General features: G+C 39.5%; 2 protein-coding genes across 2 annotated transcripts; one reads left to right on the top strand and one right to left on the bottom strand.

Annotated features, from left to right (window-relative positions):
* The first annotated feature begins 8,755 nt into the window (after nt 1–8,755).
* On the top strand, nt 8,756–15,707 carry efcab14 (EF-hand calcium binding domain 14). Its single transcript, XM_062429479.1, has 9 exons — nt 8,756–9,420; nt 10,297–10,445; nt 10,563–10,708; nt 11,209–11,307; nt 11,433–11,543; nt 13,393–13,545; nt 13,681–13,771; nt 13,859–13,990; nt 14,093–15,707. The coding sequence occupies exons 1-9, from the start codon at nt 9,245–9,247 to the stop codon at nt 14,269–14,271; spliced, it is 1,236 nt and encodes a 411-aa protein (XP_062285463.1). The 5' UTR covers nt 8,756–9,244; the 3' UTR covers nt 14,272–15,707.
* A 16-nt stretch (nt 15,708–15,723) lies between these two features.
* Nucleotides 15,724–17,544, bottom strand: znf830 (zinc finger protein 830). Its single transcript, XM_062429480.1, has one exon. It carries the CDS (start codon nt 17,510–17,512, stop codon nt 16,460–16,462), a length of 1,053 nt encoding a protein of 350 aa, XP_062285464.1. The 5' UTR covers nt 17,513–17,544; the 3' UTR covers nt 15,724–16,459.
* Between the last annotated feature and the right edge of the window lie 1,661 nt (nt 17,545–19,205).

Genomic DNA, 19,205 nt, shown 5'->3' with positions numbered 1-19,205 from the left:
CTCATTAAGTTTAAGGAGAAACAACATGCTCTACGTATCCCACTAAATTTAAACCATATATGACTAATAAATCAATAAATAAATTCCTGGGGCCAGAGCGGGCGACATAGAGTCAACTTTAAAACTGCTGGCTAAGGATAAACATAGATACAGTAAGATTATCATTCATGCTGGTGGAAATGACACCCGATTACGCCAATCGGAGGTCACTAAAATTAATGTTGAGTCGGTGTGTACATTTGCTAAAACAATGTCGGACTCCGTAGTTTTCTCTGGGCCCCTGCCTAATTTGATCAGTGATGACATGTATAGCCGCATGTCATCATTTAACCGCTGGTTGTCGAGGTGGTGTCCAGATAATGATGTGGGCTTCGTTGATAATTGGCAAACTTTTTGGGGAAGACCTGGTCTGATTAGGAGAGACGGCATACATCCCACTTTGGACGGAGCTGCTCTCATATCTAGAAATATGGCCGAATTCATTGACCCAAATCCATGACAACCCAGAGTCCAGACCAGGAGACAGAGCTGCAGTCTTACACGCTTCTCTGTGCTTCCACTAGAGCAGTTACCCACCCAATTACATATAGAGACTGTGTCTGTCCCCCGACCTCCTAAACCAATTAAAACAGCTTTTAATAGAAGAGCGATACATAAAAACCTGACCAAAATTAATACCACTCCAGTAATGGACCATCAAAATAAGAGAGTTAAATGTGGACTCTTAAACACTAGATCTCTCTCCTCTAAAGGTGTATTAATCAATGATATAATATCAGATCATCATATTGACTTATTCTGTCTTACTGAAACCTGGCTGCGTCAGGATGAATATGTCAGTCTAAATGAATCCACTCCTCCCAGTCATATCAATACCCACATCCCTCGAGACACCGGCCGAGGAGGTGGAGTTGCAGCCATTTTTAACTCAGACCTAAAAATCAACCCTAGACCTAAACTTAATTATAAATCATTTGAAAGTCTTGTTCTCAGCCTTTCTCACCCAGCCTGGAAAACTTTACAGCCTGTCTTATTTGTTGTAATCTACCGTCCTCCTGGCCCGTACGCCGAATTTTTATCTGACTTCTCAGAGCTTTTATCAAATTTAGTCCTTAGCACTGATAAGATAATTATAGTAGGTGACTTTAACATTCATGTGGATGTTGAGAATGATAGCCTTAACACTGCATTTATTGCATTATTAGATTCAATTGGCTTCTCTCAAAATGTGAATGAGCCAACTCACTGTTATAACCACACCCTCGACCTTGTTCTGACATATGGTATTGAGGTTGAACATTTAATAGTTTTCCCTCATAATCCTTCTTTATCAGACCACTACTTAATAACATTTGAATTTTTATTACTGGACTATACACCACTGGACAGACATGTTCTTACTAGATGTCTGACTGATGGTGCTGTCACTAAATTTAAAGAAAAAATTCCATCAATGTTGAGCTCAATGCCATGTATCAATACAACAGAGATGACTTATTCTGATTTCAGTCCCCCCCAGATTGACTGTATTGTTGATAGCGCTGCAGACTTACTGAGAACAACTCTGGACTCCATCGCTCCTTTAAAAAAGAAGATAATTAAACAACGGAAAACAGCTCCTTGGTATAATTCCCAAACTCGACAATTAAAACAAATTTTACGAAAACTAGAAAGAATATGGCGTTCCACCAAATCAGAAGAATCTCACCTAACCTGGCAAGACAGTCTTAAAACATATAAGAAGGCCCTCCGTAACACCAGAGCTGCCTACTACTCATCACTAATAGAGGAGAATAAAAATAGTCCAAGGTTTCTTTTCAGTACTTTGGCTAAACTGACAAAGAGTCATAACACTACTGATCCATGTATTCCTTTAACTCTCAGTAGTGATGACTTCATGAGTTTCTTTAATGACAAAATCTTAACTATTAGGGACACAATTAATCACCTCTTGCCCTCAATAAGCACTGATTCATCCTTTAACATAGGAAACTCAGAAACTGCTTTTAAACCTGATATTTATTTAGACTGTTTCTCTCCAGTCGACCTTATAGAATTAACCTCAATGATCACTTCCTCTAAACCATCAACCTGTCTTTTAGACCCGATTCCAACTAGGCTGCTTAAGGAAGTCCTTCCCTCTGTTAGTACTTCCTTATTAAATATGATCAATCTGTCTTTAGTGACAGGATATGTACCACAGTCTTTTAAAGTAGCTGTCATTAAACCACTTCTTAAGAAGCCTACTCTTGATTCAGAGGTTTTAGCTAACTATAGGCCCATATCGAACCTCCCCTTTCTCTCTAAGATCATCGAGAAAGCAGTTGCTAATCAGCTGTGTAACTTTCTAAATAATAACAGCTTATTTGAGGATTTTCAGTCTGGATTCAGAGCTCATCATAGTACAGAAACTGCACTGGTAAAAGTTACAAATGACCTCCTAACTTCATCAGATAATGGACTTCTCTCTGTCCTCGTCCTGTTAGATCTTAGTGCTGCCTTCGATACTATTGATCATCAAATCCTGTTAAAGAGACTTGAACATTTAATTGGTATTAAAGGAACAGCATTAAACTGGTTTAAATCCTATCTGTCAGATAGATTTCAGTTTGTAAATGTCAATGATAAATCCTCCATGCAAACAAAAGTAAAACACGGTGTTCCTCAGGGTTCAGTGCTTGGACCAATACTATTCTCCTTATATATGCTTCCTTTAGGAAATATTATTCGGAAACACTCAATAAATTTTCATTGTTATGCAGATGATACTCAATTATATCTATCAATAAAGCCTAATGAAATCAACCAGTTAACTAAACTACAAACATGCATCAAGGACATAAAGGCCTGGATGACCTGTAACTTCCTGCTGTTAAACTCAGAAAAAACTGAAGTTATTGTGCTTGGCCCTAAACACCTTAGAAACACATTATCCAATGATATAACTACTCTGGATGGCATTACTTTGGCCTCCAGTACTACTGTAAGGAACCTAGGAGTTATATTTGACCAGGATCTGTCCTTTAATTCCCACATAAAACAAATTTCAAGGTCTGCCTATTTTCATCTGCGTAACATTTCAAAAATCAGACATATTCTGTCTCAAAATGATGCTGAAAAACTAATCCATGCATTTGTTACTTCTAGGCTGGATTATTGTAATTCATTATTATCAGGCTGCCCTAACAAGTCTCTAAAGACTCTCCAACTGGTCCAGAATGCAGCTGCACGCGTTCTGACAAAAACTAGAAAGAGAGATCACATTACTCCTATTTTAGCTTCACTGCATTGGCTTCCCATAAAATCAAGAATAGAATTTAAAATCCTTCTCCTCACTTTTAAAGCTCTTACTGGTCAGGCTCCATCATACCTTAAAGAGCTCATAGTACCTTATGTACCTACCAGAACACTGCGCTCCCAGAACGCAGGCCTACTTGTGGTACCTAGTATCTCTAAAAGTAGAATGGGAGGCAGAGCCTTCAGTTATCAGGCTCCTCTCCTGTGGAACCATCTCCCAGATTCGGTCCGGAGGGCAGACACCCTCTCTACTTTTAAGAGTAGGCTTAAAACTTTCCTTTTTGATAGAGCTTATAGTTAGCAAGCTCCTAGTTTATGCTGCTATAGGCTTAGACTGCCGGGGGACTCCTACCTCCATGATGCACTGAGCTCCTCTCTCCTCCTCTCTCTCTCTCTCTATCCATCCATCTATATCCAATAACATTCATGTACTATTAATGCATTCAGTAACCTACACTTCTTCCCCGGAGTTGTCTGTGCTTTCTCATCTCACAGGCAATCTGGGCCTGTAGACGTCCGGATGACAGATTCCAGTCCCGGACCTTCTAGCTTCAATGTTTATTTTCAATGTGCTACTCTCTCTCTCTCCTATTCTTCCTCTCTCTCCCCTCTACCCCAACCGGTCGAGGCAGATGGCCGCCCACTTTGAGCCTGGTTCTGCCTGAGGTTTCTTCCTGTTGGAAGGGAGTTTTTTCTTGCCATTGTCGCTAAATGCTTGCTCATGTGGGAATGTTGGGTCTCTTTATAAATTAAAACTTGAAGAGTACGGTTTAGAACCTGCTCTATGTGTAAAGTGCCTTGAGATAACTTTGTTGTGATTTGGCGCTATACAAATAAAGATTGATTGATTGATTGATTGATTGAAATAAATAAAAAACACACATTGCGGGAACTTTCTTGACTGTTTGGATGAATGTGCTACTTGCCAGAGAGTTGATGTTCTTACCTGCTCATCTGAAATTCCTCTGCGTGCCAGACCACTGACCTCTCTCTATCTGTGTCACTTTGAGGAAACCACATGATCCAGAAAAAAATGTCAGACACTTCTATGGACAACTCTTATATGTCTTTTAGCCTGCTCAACAGCGTTTGCTTGCCCCAGTATTTTAACTCTTTGACCTCATTACCTGGTCACCTGTGCCTCCTCCTCTCCCTCCCTGGTCACCCTGCCTGCCCTGCAGCAACATTCACCTTCTTGGATCTGATTAAATATAAGATACCACTTAGAAATTTTTTTTTTTTAAAAGAGTCATACCTGATATTAGCAAAATGATCACAACTAGCTAGTAGCTCCAGTAAAAGCAGTCTGATTATGGCATGGCTAACGTTAGCCTAACTAGCTTACAATTCAACTAACAAAAACCAACCAACCAACAACTTAAAATGTTGGTTGGTCTTTTTCTTCAAAACTTTATTGAAGTGTGGGTTGGTTGGTCTTTTGTCACTCATCTTTTCATTTTTTACATTAGCTTGCTATGGCTTGCACCAGCAGTAACTTGCAGAGAGGACGTGGGACAGCAGGTTGGGTGCAGCCAAGTCTCAATACTGTAATGCTTGCTAATTTTATTGATTCAAGAAAACCAACCACTCTATCATGTTTTTTTTAACAGTTAATGTTTTTCATTCATCATTATGTTGTGATATTTTGGGGGTTGGATGGTTTTGATCAAAGCCAAATCCAAATAATTAAAAACTGACCCCATCTCCACTCCGTAAATTACACCTTCCTGAGGGTATTATGAATTCATTAAAAAGAGGATGTAAAGAATAAGATAAAATTTGTTGGGCTTGTTGTCTCACTTGTGATTTATATACATGAATATAAGACTTGGGCACCTGAGAATAATGAACACACAATACTGGCTATATACTGTTGAACCATACTAGTGATTCTACATGTAACACTTACACATCATTATTCAATTTGAAACCTACATGTTCTACATTATATTACTGACCTTGCACTTGCAGGTGGCTACAGCATTAGACTCATTGAAGAGCATCAACGTGATGCATACTGATATGAAACCAGACAACATAATGCTGGTGAAGCTCCAGATACATCCTCTTGTAGTCAAGCTGATAGACTTGGGCTTGGCCGTGCCTAGATCTAATACCATGCAGGGCATGAGATTGCAGACACTTCACTAAAGGTGAGGTCTACAGAGATACTGACCATTATTATATTGGAATGAGTTTGTAATCTAGCATTTTACTATAAGTAGCTGTATGTTTCCTGCCCATACTTTCTGTTTATTTATTTAGTGTGTCCCTGTGCTAGATTGTATTTTTAATCCTTAAAATATGACAGTGATCCTCATTCTGTGTAATGCTTTTCATCCACATTCAGTTCTCCAGAAATCATTTTGGGCATTCCATTTTCTGAGGCCATTGATATGTGGTCACTGGATGTGTGCCAGCCACCATGATCCTCAGCTATCCACTGTTTCTGGCAAGAGATGTATATAAAGCAGTATGTCGCTTTATACTGGATTCTCTGTTTGCTGTCCACTGTTTATTTTGTAGATCAAGAACTGTTGCATGTACTCTCCCTGAAGGGACAGCCTAAGTTTGCTATCTGAAGAATGACTGAGTGGGGATCTTAAAAGCAAAATTCTCTTTAGTTTTGAAAACTGTCAGTACCACAGTAGAAAAGTATTGTGATCAAGGTTAAACCTGACACTGTACATTAGCAAAGACGGTAGTTTTAAAAATAGCATGTAAGCAAAAACAGATAAGAAGCATGCTTATTGCATATGTCATGATGATGTGTTTTATCTCCAGCTGCAATTCATGAATGACCTTCTGGGTCAGCCGGCGGACCATTTTCGAAATAAGGGTATACTATCATCCCGCTATTTCAATGGGACTTACTCCACACGCTGGAAGCTCAGTGTACCACAATAATTCATCTTTACCAATCTCTTCTCTTCTTCTAATTAAGATGACGTGTTTCATCCTTCCAACATTTAACAGTTAACCAGTTAGAGTTATTGTAACATATTGATTCTTCTTTTAGACACATTTGGAGTACTACAGAAAAACAAATCTCCCTTCCACAGACTACAGGAGGTACAAATTTCACTCTCTGGATCATATGAAACATGTAAGTATTAATTTGGTGGTAGCTGTCATTGTCAGTATAAGTTGATGTTTTTTAATGAATCATGAGGACAAGTTGATTGCTGCTGGATTTAACCATTATTTCCTTAACTAGATGTGCTGGGAGAATAGACACTGACACCAATGATCAGGAGAAATGTATTGAGCTTTTGAAGGCCATGCTCAAAATGGACGAGGCTGAGAGGATTAACCCCAGTGAAGTCCTCATTCATCCCTTCATTGCAGGAGGCCACCACAACTCTGGGCAAGTGTTTGTGTATGTGTGCTGAGATGTAAATTATACTGGTAGTGATTTGAGTATATGTTGTCAGACAACAGTGTCAGAAGTGTCACAGAAGTGTCAGTATTAATTTATAATTGGAAGATTGCATATTGTTGGGCTAAGTCCCATTTCCTGGCCATCAATGTAACGATGAGGGTTTGTCTTTTGGTAGCAACAAAACTTCAGAGTCAACAGCCGCTCAACCCTTGAAGCGCCAGGCCCAGACCAGGATCGAAGAGACCACGGAGAAGACCGGTATTGATAAGAGATAGGTCTTAACTCATCCTTGTCTTCTCTACAGGACTGTGTGGTACAGAAGCCACAAGTCAAAACCCCATTTGGCTCAACACAAACTCACAGCAGATGTGTTATTTTCATCAATGTACTTGTGGCATAAGCTACCCTGGTATCATTTTAGAGCAGTCAAGTTATTTCCAGGGTCCTGTTCATTTTTTGCATAGACAAGGTGGCTGATAGTTGGGAAACTTGTAAGGACTTGAATTGTCCTGGTTGTCTTCAGTACAGAAGATAAACAACCATGTTAAAAAAATATATGTTTCTGTGATTTAAAAAAAAAAAAAAAATCACTGTATGCAACAAGCTAATTGTTAACAACTCAATAACTGACTAACTTTAGCAATAATAAGCTGGACAGTAGTAACCCCTACCCTAACCCTAACTCTTTTTTTCAGTGTTACACACATCTTTGATTTTCCTAGTAGTACTTTCTGTGCAGAGTGAGCTCTGCAGTTGGACTTTCATGTTGACTGACTTTTCTCTTGCAACTGATGCTCATAGGGTATTGTAGTGTGTAAAACTATTCACTACACCAAACTGGAAAACAGGGCTTTTCAGAAAAAAGCAATAATAATCCAAACCGATGGACTTAATGTAAAACTATCTTTTGGGTAAATGACCCAAGATAATCTGTGTTATGAAACATTGAAAATATTATTTAACGACAAACTTTGAAATTTACAGTGCTAACACATACTTGTGGGAACCAGCAGCTCACCAACTTTATTTGTGACCTTGATGAGGAAAATACAGAATAAATGAGGCAGCTTCCCATTGACTTTGTGATTATCTGCATGTGTTTTCATTCAGCAGAACAACTAGAGGCCTAAATTCCACATAGTGGTCATTAAGTCCCATCATGCCTCAGTCTGCAGGAGTCACAGCCAGCCTGCAAAACACAACCCACATCCATCCAGACCACCACAGTCCATCTCCCACAATCCCACAGAGTCCGAAGAGTGCAACCAGGTGAGATGACTTCTTCTGGGTCATGATACTCATGTTTCAAACAAGAGACAGTAGTTCAGGGACGCTGTAATGTGAGCAAAGTTTACATGTGTGACAAGTTTACATGACACTTACAGGAATGTGTGTGTGTGTTTAGTTTGCAGGCTGGGCTGAATAACATGTCAGAGTCTTCAATGGACGTCCCTGAAAGTCACTCAACAGCTTGGACGTCTGAGGACTCCACCACAACTGGTAAGAAACAGTGACCTCTGCTTGTGTCTGAATTGTTTATTCAGAGGACGTTTGAGATATTTAATGTCCTTTGATTTTCAGATGACACCATGACCACAAAAAATGAGTAGAAGAAGAAGAAGAAGAAGAAGAAGAATAAGAAGAAGAAGAAGAAGAAGAAGAAGAAGAGCTTCTGGTGCTTCTTCTCTTGGGTGAAGAAGAATTTATGCTCCTGCTGGACGAAGAAGAAAAAGAGTCAAAGAGGATGAGGAAGGTGAGAAGTAAAGATTTGTGAAGATTTTTGGAGCATGAATTTCTTTAAAAACCTTCACAGATCACAGTGAAACCATGTAAGCCCAGGTCATGATTGATTTACAAAGTATAAAAAATATTGTTTTCAAAGAATTAAAAACAGCAATATATATGTTAGATTAATTTTGTAATTAAATTAGGTAACGTGTCCATGTAACTAGTTACTCTCAAACGCTGGATATTTAAGAAGTGTGTCTCTATACACACAGATACACAGATGTATGTGAGTCCACACTAAGTTGGCAGCAGTGCGCACACTCAATAAAGCGGAAATATGAACTCGTCTTCCGGGCAGCAGCAGGACGGATAAGCTGGAAACACAGAGCTGTATATTTTGATTTTAGGATAGCTGGGTTACACTCCTATATTTTAAGACTTTTTGACTGTGTTCTCGGGGCTGGTAAATTTAACCCCAGCAGAGACGATGTGATATCACGGTAGTGTTAGCCTGTCACTGTTAGCAAGCGTTAGCACGGCTAGCTAACGCCTGTGTTTTCCCCGGCAAGCTAGTCGGAAAAAAGTTGTTTTAGACACGATTATTTAGGAGAGTAACGTTATGCTGCTCGGCTATTAAACATTTTTAGTGGCAACAAGTCGGCAGAGTCCGATGTGTTTCATCCTGTTAGCCTCTTTTTAAAAAAACGAGCTAGCGAGAGGACGCGGAGTTAGCTTAGCTGAGACATTTACACGACATCATCCACCAAACTGGACAAAACATTGGATCTAGTCGGCTTTAAATCGGGCTCGGCTGGTTCGCTGACCCCCCAGAAAAAGATGAAGAAGAGGAAGGAGCTAAACGCCTTGATCGGACTCGGGGACAGTAAGAGGAAGAAGACCAAGAAGGGGTCCGGTCACAGGCTGCTCCGCACCGAGCCGCCGGACTCAGAGTCGGACTCGAGCTCGGACGACGACGAGTTCAACAACCTGAGCAGCGGAGCCAACTTTGGGAAGTGAGTGCTCGGGTTATTAGGTTTTATTAGTGTGAACACCAGGCTTGTAAATCTGGCACATTTAAATTAATAAAAACATGAAAAGGGAATTTAAAATAATACAAGGAAAAGTAGTTAATATAAATAATTGGTTATCCATTTATCTACAGCAACTTCACACTGTAGATCATTCATGTAATTATGTTGACTTTTATAATGTTATCATTGTTTTTATTCAACTTTTATAGATATGCCTCCAACCTTTGTACCAGAGTACATTTATATTTGCTTTACACAGGTGTATTGGATTATTAAGTGATATTAATAAAATCTCAACTATTACCCCCTGCTCTTAGATTGTCATATAGTTAAATCAATTTTATTGTTTTTACTCTGTTCTTTTCTTGTGCCTTATGTCACATGATCTTTTGCAATATTATTCTGTGCAATATGCTACTCTTCGAAGCACTTTTTGTGGTTTTGTGTTGTCGTGTATGTTTTGTTTTTCTGTTGCCTATTATGTATTGTTGTATATGTGCAGCTGCACCTGGCACTTCTAGCCCAAGACAAATTTCCTTCGGGACAATAAAGTTCATCTAATCTTAAAGATCTTGATTTTAGTAATGTATTTGCTGGAGCAAACCGCCTTTACTGAAGACAATCTTCAAGTGGAATATTTATTACATGTTATCAGTCAGTAGAATAAATCAGCACTTTGAGTAAGACATGATAGCAGAGACTATGTAGCAGCCAATATTTTGAAGCACCATTATTGCCTGAAACCTCATAATTCCCGTGACATAGCATGCAGCCTTCTGAAAATATCTCCTTCATCAATAATGAATAAAGCTGTGCAGTGTTTCATGTCTAACGTTACTACATTTCTTGTCGTTACAGGAGAAGCTACACGCAGTGCTGTAATGTCTGCTACCCGCTGTTTCTGTTCATCATACTAGCTGCCTGTGTCATGGCCTGTGCTGGACTCATATGGATGCAGATCGCTCTGAAAGAAGATCTGGACTCCATGAAAGAAAAGTTGCACAGTAGTAAGACATAATGTTACACACCTAAAGTCCCCTTGTGAAAGCTCATGAGCCTTCATACACGTACCTGTGGTTGTTTTTACACCGCTATTAACTTGTTGTAATGTTGTTTTGTAACAGTGGAGTCCAACCAAAAGGTGTCGTCAGGTGAAATACCAAAACTAAGTGAGGACCTGAAAAGCAAGGAGAGAAAGCTTGACGACATTGAGAACGGTGACAAGGGGTTGAGCAAACTCTGGTCTAACCTAACAGAAATGAACAGAAAGGTCAGTTGTCATTTTTACCCAACCGTTTTGAAGCCAGCTTACAATTCACACTGCCATATATTTACTAGGGAACCTGTTAAAGAATATCCAGACTTTCAGTGTTGGTCAGGTTATTCAGCTCTTCGCAGGTGAGAGTCTCTGTTCAATATATAACATCATAAAAACAGTGTGACACAAATAATTGATTTATGTTAACAGCGTAAGTCATGTTTTCTTTGGTTTGTGTAGACCACGAAACAAAAGAAAAAGCAGTACAGAAAGCATTTTTGCAGATGCTACAATAACATACAGATTTAGTAAAGCAGTTCTTTAATCACTGGACTAAAATACTTTTGTGCTTCTCCTGTAGATTTGATTTTAGCTATATTAAAGTCTTCAACATGTTTTTTACCTTGACATAATAAGTATTTTGGAGGAATGTAAAATTTAAGGGGCAAAAGAGATTGAATGTTATATCTTTGAGGTGTAACTGAATAGGTTTTGTCATTTTTCTTGTGCAGATCAGTTTGCTGGATTCTGCCGTAAACCACTTAAAGGCCAACTTGAAATCAGCTGCTGATTTAGTCAACCTGCCCACAACTGTTGAAGAGCTTCAAAAGGTAAAGGCGTAGAAAAGTGGAATAAAAAGGGACATTTGATTGAGGAAGAAAAATATGTAGAAAATTTGTCTCACATAGACATCTGATATGCATCGTTGATCACGCAGCATGTTTTTCCTTTCCAGAGTGTCGCTACAATTGGCAGCACACTAACAAGTGTACAACACGATGTGAAGACTATGCAGGACGCCATTGAAAGTCAAAAGAAAGATGGTGATGGCTTAAAGAAGACAATGGTAAACTCATACTTATGACATTTCTTTTTTTATCTAAACAATACACTACAGACAGTTTGAGTGATAATGTGCAGATTGAATAAGATTTCAAGCTACAAGCCTCAACAGATTCATATGTGGGTTTTCATAATTCATCTAAAATCATTTTGTGGGCCTTTACCTAAAAAATTTCTACATATCTTCCATTTCTTGTAGATATTCTATTGACTGTATTTAAATCTTTTACACTATCTGGTTGCGTGCTACACATTTACAACATTACAATTTTATATATTCACTCTTCCATTTCAATAAAAGACTGAAATGAGTGGCAGAATAGTAAATGGGAATAGATTCACCAGATGTTTTAACTGTGTTGTTTAGCTACTAAAATCTCAAGGCATAGTTTTGGGCGGCTGACAGACATCACAGGAGAATCACAAGATACTTCCTTCGTAAACGGTATAGCGCTGAGAGAGTTTCAGATGAGCAAAGCTGATGGATTTTTCATGAGCTGAAAGAAAGATGGATTACACTTATTTAGTTTGACAGCTTGTCTTTTTTTATTTACTTCTCTGTGGTCATGGAAAGTATTGCTGGAGGCTGCATTTCTCCACATGTATCATTCATGTATGAGTGTATAGAGGGGGGTGTAGCACTTGTTAACATTGCATTGTGCTCAAGTTAATTGTACTCTTTGACGCACTCGTGTCTAATGTCCTACTTCTCAGCTGTAGTGGAGCCTGGGCATATTCATCTTGCTGAGATATGAGGCAAATCTCCTTGCATATGGCCAAGATGATTCTGTTTATCTGCTTAGCTGTGGCATGAATCCAAACCAGAAGCTGATGTGTTGAACTTTGAACAGCAGATTAATTTATTTGTTTACCCACACATGCACGCATGTGTTTGCAAGCTTACATTGGAAAAAGTAATTTAGGTTAAGGAGGTTCTGTCATTTCTTGGATCCTTGTGTTGGGATTTCATTTATAATACATGAAACAAGTGCCAGTCTATTTTGGGAGCTTAGATGCTGTAGTTTGCAGAGTAAAACTAGGTCAAATATCTGAGACAACTGCAGAATATTTTCACCTCTTCATTTTTTATAAGCAAAATTGGCTTGGTAGAGAGGATCAGAGAATAATTACACTTTTATGTATTTTTTATACACCTCAATAATTATATGATCAGGGATGAATTGTTTGCTAGTCTCATGAATTTTTAGATACGCTGTCAACTTAAAGGGTAACTACACACAAAACCTTTTTTTTTTTTTTACACCATACACATAATCACATGGTTGGCACTTAAAAAATTTTTCTTTCAACAATACGTATTTATTGTAAAACAAAACTTTCTGCTCAGGGTTTGCTTACTTCTGTCTGCTTGAGTTTTATCAATCAATGCAGCCGAATGTTCTGCCCCTCTCCAATTGTTTCATATACCAGCCAAGTATAAATAGTAGAACACTGGCTAAGCTAAGGGTAGAACAACACCCTTAGTTTGTGCCTCTCACACATAGGCGCTGCTAGCTTTAGCAAGCCTGATAAGCAACAGCCGAAAGGCTACATGAATGTTAGATTTATTCCTCTTCAGTTGCAGTAAGCACAACACTTGGGCCTGCATATACAGTAACTGCACTATATTCAGAGCTTAAAATGATATTCAGGGAATTTGAGAGTGTAGTTACCTCTTAAACTTGTGAATATGAATTACTTTGTATACTATTTCTGACTACCAGCCTGGCACGGACACCTGATCTCACACATGATCTGCATACTTGAAACCAGATGCCTGTTGGTCTCTAAAATGTCGTTAGCAGACTAACTGTTAGCAGGTTGCTTTACATGGATTTATTTTATTTTCATAGGACTTAACAGATCTGAGAAAAGCTGTGAGCGAGGCCAACAAGACAGAGGAGCAGCACCATACGTGGACTGATGAGCAGATCCACATCCTCCTCTCTACTGTCGCAGATCTTCATGTAAGAGTGTTGGCAATAGAGAACGGGTCAAAGCAGAGCGTGAGTAATATTACGTTTTTTACTTACTTTCTGCCTTTTTAAAAGTTTTGTTCAGGCCAGACAATAAAAATCTTATTATTCGTCTTTAAATTTATGCATTTCACATTTTATCTTCCATGTGCTTTACACTTAAAGGACAATGACGCAGCAAATCAACTGCCACATCAAACAACTGAGCCGGTGAAAGACGCTGCAACCACCATAGCAACACCTGGGAATGTCCACGGTACAGTATAGGATAAAGCAGTTTGTTACAGTGTTTGGTTTTGTTTTGATTGTTTTTTGCCTCATGTTATTTACGCTATTTTCACAGAGAGATCCACACCACTGCCAGAGCCACAAACGAGCAGACGTCCACGCTTCTTAACTCCAAACCGCGCTAAGAGAAATGCTGAGACAAGATGCCCAAAGAGGGTGTCCCTGCCTGGTGTCAGTTCTCTGAAAGGTGCGCACACAAATACTACAAAGTTTTAAATCTCAGCATTTGGTAAAAGCCACAACTTGATTTTTTAAAATCTATCTAAATGAAAATGACTTTTGTTCACAGACCTGGAGGAAATCTTCCAACAAGCAGGCGTCAGACGTAATTCACTCGGCTTGACCTACCAAGACCTGAACAAAATATTTGGAACATCAACTCCCAGCGCTCGAACCTTGGAGTGCTTCGACAACGACAGGGACCAGAGGTACTCCTGGACGGAGCTGAGAGCCGCCATAGGTGTGTGAGCACATCATCGCTCGATGGCGGTGAACAGTATTGGACACCCAGCAGGGTCTGGGGTTCGGATTTCCCGACCCTTTTCTGTAATTGCTGCACTTTTGTGAACTGAAATATTTATCATACTGATTGTGGAACAGTGGCGCTGGCATGCCCCCCTCCCCGCCCCTACTCACTCCCCTCCTGCCCCCCTGGTCCATTCAGCACGACCTCAGCCACAAAATACAAGCTTACATTTTAAAATGAATCCATGGTTACCTGTATGCCGAATGTTCAGCGCTTATTTTAGCTAACCCCTTGGTTTATATTAATATACCATGGAAAAGAAGTGTTGTGAATAATTTTGAATCAAGTTTTCCACCTTCAACTTTCCTGCACCCAGGTTTTGTTTTTTAACCAATCTTGTCTCCTTTTTGATGTAACATTTTTGAGTATTTAGCTTCTTTGGAGGCTGTAATTGTCAGTCTCTTGCAGTTTTCCTCACCCATCGACACCATCAGGTACAACTCACCTGAACCTTATTTATAGAACCCGAGGTAGACTTTTATGAATGTTTACAAATGACTACTACAAACAGAATTTGTGAGAGGCGTCGGTTTAGTTTTTATCCAGTTTCCTATCTTAACTGAAACACACAATTGAGCATGAGAGTGGTGACTTTTGTAAGTTAAACATAAAGTTTCAGACTATTTTCTGTTTATTGTGTTTTCCTCATTTATCATCTGTTAGTCGATACATTTTAATCGGGATCATATGTTAAGTCCATCTGTCCATTTATCTGTAGTGTTCTTGTTTTTTCTTCTTTTTTTGCTGTTTTTGCAGTTATACAAGATTTGAAGGGCTATGAACACTTTGAATCATTGAGTAAGATTTTTGAAGTGGTAATTTAAGGCATATGTAGCAATAACAAAAAGACTTAGATTATAGCTTCACTAAAAATCGCCGTAGATCTTTGGACGTAGACAGAAGGCATACCTAGCTCACAACGTGTAACAGGTAGTACAAGAAGCACTGACCATCACTCTTTACTTGATTCATTTTATTCCATTTTTATGGGCCTAATAATGGTGTTTGTCATACTTTAACATTGTTGTACTCTGTAAAAATGGTTTAAATGTATTCTCAACAAATTATCTCGTGAAGGGCGTTGGGTTGGTAAAAGTTTTCTTTACCGTCTTAATCTCAACATTGTACATTTTTTAAAATAATTCTGTTGTGCTTTGCATGTTGCTTATAATGTAACATGAACAAATTATTTATAAACTTAACATAGTCAACTCCTTGGTTTTTTTTTTTTTTGCAGGACAATGGTTAGTTGTGCTCAACGTGTAACAGCTTTGGCCGTCATGACAGAGATTTTGGGTCCATGCTGCTACTGTATGTGGGAGGTTTTATGAATGTGTTTTTGTGTGAGCACCAATGAATAAACAGTTAAAAGGTTTAATTTGATGTTTGTCTGCTGTTTTAAGTCACAAACTAAGAAACCATGTCTTGCTATGACACTCAACTGCATCACATTTAATCCAGTCTGAAATAAAGAAAAAGTACATGTGATCAAGACATATTTACAATTGGTGGATTACCAAAAGGCTTTTACAAAATGAACCCCTCTAACATCTGTATTTCCAAGTCTTGAAGCAACAGTCAGGTGCCCATAATGAGCTCTGAAAGAGCTTTTTCTCGCTATAGTCATTCCTCCTGTTAATACTGCCCTTAGTGCAGTAATGCATTTAAAAAGTTTATCTGGAGATTGTATGAGGCTACAGCAGTCAGGAAAATATCAAGTGGATATCTGACACATTTACAGTTAAATTGACTGTTTGTGTTTCCTCTTGAGCAGTGGTGGAAGTATAGTAACAAAAAGAGACTGGCACTCAAAAGACTAACATTGAAAGATATCTACATGATTTGACTCTTGAACTGAAGCTTTGTATTCGCTTCAGATTAACTTTTACATACATTTTTGCACATGGGGAGAGCTGTGGATTTTGGTCCCTGTCACTTACAATATAGTGCATTTGAAGGGGATCCTTTAACAGCCAGTAAATGAATATGGCAAGAAAAAAAATAATTTAAATAATCATTTGAGCTCCTGGCTGCTGCTTTAAGACAGACCTGTGAACCCATCCTTTAAACATAATGTACAAACATCAGATCAGTCACTGGTGGGGTTTTTTATAGTTGAAAGTATGAAATTTATGCCAATGCCCCTTTGGCTCTCCAGTCCCGAGACAAAAGCCCCAGCAGTTCTTCTTCATTCTCCTCTTCCTCCTCCATGCTGGCATCAGTGTCCATAGGGTCATGCTTCCTGGGCAGAGGTTTGCTCTTCACCACATCTCTCTTGTCCCTCAGCAGCTCCACTCTCTTGTAACACTCGATTTGTTCATCGATTTCGTCAATCTGACGTCCGAGGCGACCCTCCTCGTCGTCCTCGGCCACGATGGCCTCAGATTTTGTGTTCACCTGCCGTATCTCCTTCTGAAATTCTTCCCACTCCTTGTCCATTTGGTCTTTGGGTGCGTCCACGTTGCGCACTTTGGCGTCTCTTACAGGGTCGTCGAAGAAGCCCTCAGGTAGCGCCTCGGCTGTGTTTTCTTTCTTTTCTGGTGTTTTCTCTGTGGTGTCCGCTTTGAGGATGGATCCTGAGTGGGAGATGGCCGGGATGGCCGGTGTGGACGGGATGGAGCTGTCAAAGAAATCCGCTGGTAGTCCTGAAGCGTCAGCCGCCTGAGGAAGGGCGTCTGCTGCCGTCCCCGCCACTGCAGCCTCCTCTTCATCACTGTCCCCATCATACACCCCGGCTAACAGACTCAGACCTACAGATGTTTGACCAGCAGCTGGCTCTTTCTTGCTGGGTTTCTGGAAGAAGTCTCCGGGCAGATCCGACGCAGCAGCCGGGCCTGCAGCCTGCACCGCAGGTTTCACCTTCTTCCCGTTCAGCTCCTCGTTGTTCGGTGCTTTCCTCTTCACCGCCTGACTCGGTGCTGGTGCCGGTGCCGGTGCTTGTTTCGCTCCTTTCAGCTCAGCAACTTTCTCTTTGTGCTGTTTACCGAGGACATGAGCCGGCCACAGGAGCTCCGACTTCACCTGCACGTTGCACAAGACGCAGCTGAGGTGTCCCAGACTATTGTATTTGGCGAAGGGGGACTCGACACGCTTCTTCTCCGTCGTCTGTCTTTGTTTTTCACGCATTAATCGACGGAGCTCCTCCTGATTTACAACTTTCTTCCCCTTCTTGGAGGTCGCCATTCTTGAAAACAAGTTAGCTGCTTGCTTGGATGATAAAAAAACGCGTCTCATAAAGATGACATAGGCGGAAAAACTTTATTAACAACACTAACAAACACAATGGGAGGTTTTCTTTTCCTAGGATGGCGAAGACATAACCCCGCCCTACTCGGCCTCTGATTGCCTCAAACCTAACCAACCCGATAAACAAAGGGAACGAGCTCAAGCCAATCAGTGGTGAAGGAGGGCTGGTCATACCTTTGCTATCCTAGGAAAAAAAGACAAACAGCACAGGGAGAATTGGGAGGGAAAAAATGAAATAAACTAATCATAAAACACAAGCATAAATAAAATAGTACAATGTAAAACAAACAATACAGAGGAGAAAAATAAATATATATAGTAAATAAGCAATACTGCAAACCATCTTAAATCATCTGGCAATGTTGTCCATTATTTTTCCAAGAGATTAAATGTCTTTTTAAAGCTTTTTGGTTTTTTTAGATACTCTACAGCAAGCGTGTCAAACATACGGCCCGTGGGCCAAACATTGGCCCAAAGGGTCTAATCCAGCCCACAAGATAACTTTGCAAAGTATGAAAATTGTAGAAAAGTAATTGCATTTTTCCTGCTGCTTCAGAGGTTTTTTTCCACTAGAATACAATTCTCTGAAAAAACAATGAATATTGTCGTAATATTTAAACCATTCATATATTGAACATTGTGCAAAATAATCTGACAAAAGGGCCATAATATTGTTGAAATTGCACACATTTTTCTTAAGACATCCCAGGCTGTTCTTGTGTTTTGTAAATATATGGGGTAGTAGCCTATAGAAAAGTTATAATATAGAAATAATATATTTTTGTACGTGCAATGGTTTTACTGGTCCGGCCCACTCAAGATCAAATTGGGCTGTATGGGGCCCTTGAACTAAAACGATTTTAAAAGCCCTGTTTTAAAACGTTTTGTTGTTTTTAGATACTCTACAGACAGAAACATAGTAAATGTCTAAAGTTCAGCATAAAACGAGTTTTTGTTTGGAAGAAGCTGAAATAAATCGTGTTTTGTATAGCCTATGTGATGATACGTGTTTCTGTGATGTCAATCGGCAAAGATGAATCAAATCAGGAATTCTGTTTTAATGCATGGTTTAATTCGAGCCCGGTTCATTGTCTGTATGCATCCAGTACAAGGTTCTTATACCTTTACAGATAGGTCAGATATCTCCAGTAAGCATTTTAAGCAGAATGTGATACATCCTTCTGAGGCTCTGCCAGCTATTCTGGTCTGATATTTGTCATTCGTAGACATGTTTTTCTAGACAGGGTGGCACCTTGCACATCCAAAATAAGACTGCTAGACTCTATGTACAAATACATACTAACAATATGTTTGCCCCAAAAGACACAGCAATTGTGTCTATTAATTTCATTGTTGTTCAAAAATCAGATCACACTCTCTGTAATAGGGATCCTATAACTCTACAATATTAAAATTTGAGTCCAAATATATTACTGAAATACAGAAAATTGAGTACAGAATAACATAAATGAGAAAATAAAAAGGATTAAAGGTCTGAAACCTCCTTTTTGCTGGAGCACCTAAGGGAAACAACTCGCATTCAAAGTCTCGGAGGTTAAATAATATCGCGATACTTGCTGCGGCTAATATGTTAGCTCAACTGGCTAGCACCGACCCGTCCGCCTGAACA

This window comes from Scomber scombrus, chromosome 11, assembly GCF_963691925.1.
Source record: "Scomber scombrus chromosome 11, fScoSco1.1, whole genome shotgun sequence".
NCBI lineage: Eukaryota > Metazoa > Chordata > Actinopteri > Scombriformes > Scombridae > Scomber > Scomber scombrus.
The sequence above is the reverse complement of the archived record's forward strand: the minus strand, read 5'-3'. Positions and strand labels throughout refer to the sequence as shown.